Source organism: Cannabis sativa, chromosome 1, assembly GCF_029168945.1.
Source record: "Cannabis sativa cultivar Pink pepper isolate KNU-18-1 chromosome 1, ASM2916894v1, whole genome shotgun sequence".
NCBI classification, from domain to species: Eukaryota; Viridiplantae; Streptophyta; class Magnoliopsida; order Rosales; family Cannabaceae; genus Cannabis; species Cannabis sativa.
In genome coordinates, this window is record NC_083601.1 from 59,093,248 (window position 1) to 59,099,835 (window position 6,588).

At 33.2% G+C, this 6,588-nt stretch overlaps 1 protein-coding gene across 1 annotated transcript; it reads left to right on the top strand.

Annotated features, from left to right (window-relative positions):
• The first annotated feature begins 2,402 nt into the window (after positions 1 to 2,402).
• On the top strand, positions 2,403 to 3,045 carry LOC133035362 (uncharacterized). Its single transcript, XM_061111178.1, has 2 exons — positions 2,403 to 2,573; positions 2,842 to 3,045. Exons 1-2 carry the CDS (start codon positions 2,403 to 2,405, stop codon positions 3,043 to 3,045), a joined length of 375 nt encoding a protein of 124 aa, XP_060967161.1.
• Positions 3,046 to 6,588: the final 3,543 nt, after the last annotated feature.

Consider the following 6,588-nt stretch of genomic DNA (forward strand, 5'->3'; position numbering starts at 1 on the left):
CGCAATTTGTCGCCGGATTGCGTTTATAAGGTAAATATTTATTTACTTGATATATAATATATATGTATATATTTTGTATTTTATTGTTGAATATGTGTTTATATATATATGTTGTGTGTATATATATTGTGTATATACTATTTGTGTATTTTGTGTATTTGTATTGTATATATATTTGTTGTGAATGAGAATGAGAGGTAGTAGGAATTTAATTAGTTTAGAGTTAAAGTTTTTAAAATAATGGTAGTGTGATATTTAATTGATTATATATGTATATATATGTATATGTTATTTTAAAAAAAAAAATTATGGAAATTAGTAACTAGTAACTTGCTACTTTGTTTAATAACTAGTAAGTAATTTAATAATTAAAATTTTAATTTTGTTGTATATTGCATTATGTTATAGGTTGTGTGCTAATATTTGAGAGTCGATCGACATATTTTGGTGTTGATCGGATTTGCAATAGGTATATCCATCCGCTAACCTTTTGTTAGTATAATTAATTATCAATGCATGCTTAGTTGAGTTTGAATATCTTAAATATTCATCCGTAGTGAAGTAGGTTCTGCGAATACATGTACAGCGGTCGGATTGGTGGATAAATTTTGTATTGTTTATGTTAGTTTCTTTGTTCTGTATTGTTATATTTGTTTTGTTTGTTACTTTAGGCACTTTTAAAATTTTTGGGAACGTCCAATTACAGCCGTTATGCTGCCAAAATTTCGGTAGAATTTGGATCAAATTTCTGTAGAATTTAGTGTTATTAGTAGCATGATATTCAATTTTGTTTGTTAATGGTGTAGATACGGCCAACTCGAGTTCAGGATCTGATTCAGACCCAGAGGCAGAGTGTCAAACAGTAATACCTACAAGAGGGCCTACTCAAATGAATGAAATATCAAAGCTAATGGATCAAGGCAAAAGAGTGGCCCTTGAGGTTAATGACAAAGGACAATACTGCGGGAAAAGCTATGCTAAGCTCGTATCCACTCTAGGTGTCAGATGCCGGCAGACGATAGGGTTGTCCTATAAAAACTGGAAAGAAGTCAACCCGACTCTGAAAAATAAAGTTTGGAACGACATACAAGTAAGCTGTTATTCGTTAGAATTTCGATTTGTTTTTCTATTAATTCAAATGTTCACTCTAACCGTGTTTGTTTCCCTTCAAACTAGACGGGGTTCATTGTGCGGGACTCCTTCAAACATGATTGTCTCATCCTAGCTGGGAAGTTAATGAAAGACTTTAAGAATAGGATGACAAAAGACATCATAATGCCTGCGTTGCAAGAGAAGGATCTGGGACGACTGGCACAAGTCCCTGAAAAGCACCCCGAGATCGACGCTGCTGATTGGTGCACTTTTGTTGAAAGTCGACTAACTCCTGAATTTCAGGTACGCTAATTATATTAACACTAAGATAAACTCTTAAATACAAGTACATGTATCTAATGTATTTTTTTGGCATTGTAGGAATTGAGTAAGGTGCAACGTTAACGTTCATCGAAAATTCAATCCAGACATCGTAGTGGTCGGAGTGGAATGGTGAACGTACGGGAAGTTGTGGTAAGTAATGCTTAAAATTTAATGTGCTACAATTTTGCTATAAAATTTAATTGGTACTCATTTAATTATTATAACGTGATGTAGAAAAAGGATCTCGAAGTTGCAGATCCCCCCTGCCACCGTGTTTGGATTAAATCTCGCACCAAGAGTCGAAAACTTGTCACTGATTACGACAAGGAAATTGCAGAGAAGATAGTAAGTATATATTAATCCTTAATTCAGTTCTACTCATGAGTTAGTGTATATAATTCATATACTAATTGCTTGAATATATGCGTGCATTAGGCTCAATTAGAGGAGAAGCTTAGTCAGGGACAAATTCAGGTCCAGGGCCAAAACGATATCCTGACGCAGGCGCTCGGGACACCAGAGCATCCTACACGTGTCAGGGCTACTGGGTATGCTATTACTTGAAATGTTATTTATTTAGTTACACAAATAAAATCGTAGCTAATTTGCATTTTATGATTTGTAGGTTCCTCACCAGGGCATCTCAACTGTTCGGCAGGAAGAAAAGGGAAGTGTCTGATGTTGTGGCTCGGCAAGCGAAGGAGATTGAAAAATTAAAAGCCGAAGTCCAATCCCTTAAGCAGCAGAGAAACGCTGCCGAACAAGAGGAAGAAGGAGAGGTGGCTGGTGAGGCGTATGTTCCACAACCATACGCTCCTCAGGATGAGGTACAACCACAAACTTATGCTGAGGAGTTTATTTCCCTCAACGACCAAGGTATCCTGTACAATTTCGATGACCATGCGGCCCTTAATCAGCAAGTACATCTCTGCTCTGACAACATCGACAACATTGTGGCCCGAGCGTATTTTTACGAGCATGTTGGTATGATCAAAGTTCACTGCCAGGAGTACGATGATTCACATGCCCGGATTATGGTTTCGAAAATCCTGCAAGAGGACGCTGAAATCCCAGTCCCAATTGAAGAGTGCAGATATGTTAGGGACGTATACCAGATGTTCCTTCCTTGGCCTAAACACTTAATTTTAACAACCGAGGTAACTTCTCAACTCAAATTAATTATTAATGATTAGTGGAGTTTGAATATCTTCAATATTCATCCGTAGTGAAGTAGGTTCTGCGAATATATGTGCTGCGGTGGGATGGATGAACAAACTACTGTTATATATGTGTTATTTGTCGTTATACAGCCATGTTCAAAATTTTTAGGGTCATTCAATTACAACCGCTATGCTGCCGAAATTTCGGTAGAATTTGGATAAAATTTGATATATATATACATATATTATGTTCTGTTTTGTTTAGGGTCCACTCGCTCAACCGCCCTCAAGACGTGATGCGTCAAAGGGGAAAGCTCTGATGCTTTCTCCACAAGGCCGTGGTGCACGGGAAGATGACTTGTTCACGGAAGAGAAGATGGCGTTGATCCCTAATTCGCTAAAATGGATGATTCATGAATTCCTGAGGCTCAAAGATAAACGTGATATAATCACAATTCATGTCCCCTAAGGATTCATTGCACCGCGTACCCAGATCACGTTATCCGGAGAAGATTTGCAGCAGGTTGCTACGTGTGACTACATCGGCAACCAGGGAATGCTGTTTGGAATGATTAACCTTATATCAAATTATAGTTACATTATTATAAGACACTAACAATTTTTTTGGCAGGCACATATGGGAGAGCATCAACGGTCTGAGAAAAATTTTCAAGTTTTACGACCCAGAGCTTCTCATAGTGCATGGGATCAACGATGAAGAAAAGAGTCAGTCTTTTGACGATGCGACAAGACGATTGGCTAATTGGTTATCATTAATGAACAACAACCACCAAATGTTCTTTATTCCTTGGAATATCGGGTAAACTTTATTAAATTCTTTAGTGCTAATTGTTCATTTCTATATTATGTCTTCAAATTATTTTTATACTATCTTACTTATATTCCAATATAATTTTCTAGGATGCATTGGACGCTAGTGGTGGTTACGCCAAGGAAAATTATCCATTTAAACCCTATAAGTGGCCGCCCAATTCCCGAAGTAATAGAACAAATGATCGGAAGGTAATAATTTAATGACTTCTTATGTAACGAATTTAAATTAACTAACGAATTGAAATGCTAATATAATTTTCCCAAACAGGGCATTCATATATATAGGGAACGCACATGAGTATCTTGGCCCGTGGCAAGAAATTAACCAAGCAAACTGTCCAAGACAACCTAAAAGCCAAGAATGCGGTTTTTATGTTTTGAAATATATCACCGACATCGTCGCACGTGCCAACCCCAGCCGTTACATACAAGATCAAAAAGCTGTAAGTTTTAATTATTGATTATAGTATATAAATTCTATAATAACAAATATATAATATACATATACATAAACTAATATAAATTTTTAATTTTTTTAACAGTTTGGGGGTAAGAAGCAATACGATCCAAAAATAGAATTGTTACCACTACAGCGAAAGTGGATCAAACAATTGATGGCGGTGATTCACGGTGACGATTGAGGTTGAAAGGTCGAAGAATTTTTCTTCATTATGTAATTTTTATAGATTAACTTGTAGTTAGATTTATTAACCTATTAATATTTTTAACTAATTTTACATTAGTGTTTGTGTAATATTTAATTACTTTTATGAAATTAAATTATGTATTTTACCCAAATTTAAATAATATTTAATTTACATTTTAAAAAATAAATATGTAATTTAAATTAAATAAAATAATACATAAATTAATCAATATATAATTAAAATGTAATTAAAATTATATAATTAAATTAAAAAAAATGAAAAAACTGAAATTCGCGTACCTATGGCGTCGGTTGCTACGCCACATATGGCGTCGGTTATTGGCTAGGAACCGACGCCATAGGTACCCCTATGGCGTCGGTTCCCAGCTAATAACCGACGCCATAGGGGTACCTATGGTGTCGGTTCATATAAACCCTTTAGCGTCGCCCTGATCAGCGTCGGTAGCGAATTTTGCAAAAACCGACGCTGAAAGGGCTTAAAAACCGCCTCTAAAGGCGGTTTTTGTAGTAGTGTATCTAAGTATCTTTTATTATGTTGCAATACTATTTTTGTGTAATTAGCTTGATATGTTTAACTCACTAAATAAATGAATCAGAAAAAACAAATATTTAAAAAAAATATTACAGATAGATTATTACTATATAAATATTTAGAATTTTAGATTATAGAATTAATTTTAACAAATTATATAAATATGAAATTTGTATCTCAAAGTGTAATAATAAAAAGAGAACTTGTAATCAACCAAACTATTAAGACTGTATAGATAAAAAAATTACACAATTTTGTATATAAAATTTGTAAAAGAAAAAAATATTGTAGAATTATTTTATATTTGCCTCCCAAAATAAAATAGATATATAGTGAATTGTTATTACAAAATTAATATAAGTATGCATGCTGAGTTTAATTTTTTTGAGACCAAATATATGTGTCACTCTCAAAAATTTAAAATTTTAACTAAATGAATAAAAGATATCAGTTAAACTTATTTGTGATTTAGAAAATATAATTATCTTTTACTCATTTGTGTAGTATTAGAAAATTATGCATAGAAAATATATATTATTTAATTGATTAATCTTTTAAAAAAATAAAATCTATAGAAATTTATATCATTTTCTTCAATATATGAAATATAAAATACATCTATTTTTTCAATATATATTAATATATTTCATGTATATATATATTAATTATAAGAATAAGAATATCAAGATAGTTTTATATAACAATAAATAAAAAGAGTTCAACATGAGTTATGTGCATATAATTTAATTGTAATAATGTGAGTTATTCCATTAATAACAATAAATTTTTAGCAAAAAAAGGTAATTTTAAAAAATAATTAAATGACAAAAATTAATAAAATAAAAAATAAGAGAGAAAACTCATATAGAGATTTCCACCTCAACTCCATCAATGTTTTTCTTTATATATATTGATGTATATTAATAATAATAAATTTTTAGCTAAAAAACTAATTTTAAAAAATAAATAAATGAAAAAAATTGATAAAATAAAAAATAAGAGAGAAAATTTATAGAGGTTGCTCCATATAGATGGTTTCTTCAAGTACCCCATTAAGGAAGGCTGTCTTGACATCCATTTGCCAGATTTCAAAATCGAAAGCAGCAGCTATGGAGAGAAGAATTCGGATAGATTTGAGCATGGCAACAGGACTAAAAGTTTCCTCATAGTCCACACCTTCTCTTTGGGTATAACCCTTTGCTACAAGTCTAGCTTTAAAAGTTTCGACTTCGCCTCCAGCTCCTCTATTCTTCTTGTAAACCCACTTACATCCGATTGGATGATAGTCATCAGGTGCGTCTACATATTCCCAAACTTTGTTCTTTCTCATGGAATCCATTTCTGAATCCATGTTGGCTGACCATTGTTTCCGTTGTGGACTAGCCATTGCCTGTTTAAAGGTTAATGGGTCGTCTTAAATACCGTCACCAACGACCATATTGATTTCACCATCCAAGCCATAACGAGCTGGTTTTGTTGAAACCCTCCCACTACGACGAGGAGCGGTGATCTTCTGAACAGGAACATTGGTAGTAGTTTTCTCAGTAGGTTCGACTGACTGAGTGGGATTGTCCTCTTCTTGAGTGGAAGAGGACGGAACATTGGAAGGACTTATATCTGACAGTGTTGGGTTTTGTGCCCTAAATAAAACTCACTTCAATATAATCAAATTTACTTATTAATAAAGATCAGAAATAACATTTTATGTTGCATGGTTCACATGATTTATTTCATGATTATATGTATATAATGTATCAATTCTTTTAAGTCCAGAACATATGAGTTTGTTAAAGATTATAGTGTTGTCAGTACAGTGGAATATAATCTTAATTATATGTTCGAAAGTTTATTCCCTGATTTGTCAGAACACTGGATTTAGACTGACATGGTATAATCAGCGATAGGTATTCTTACACCTTGGAAAAGTGTTATGTCCTTTCCAGGACCTTGGCAAAGTTTACCAGTATCGGATGTATGGA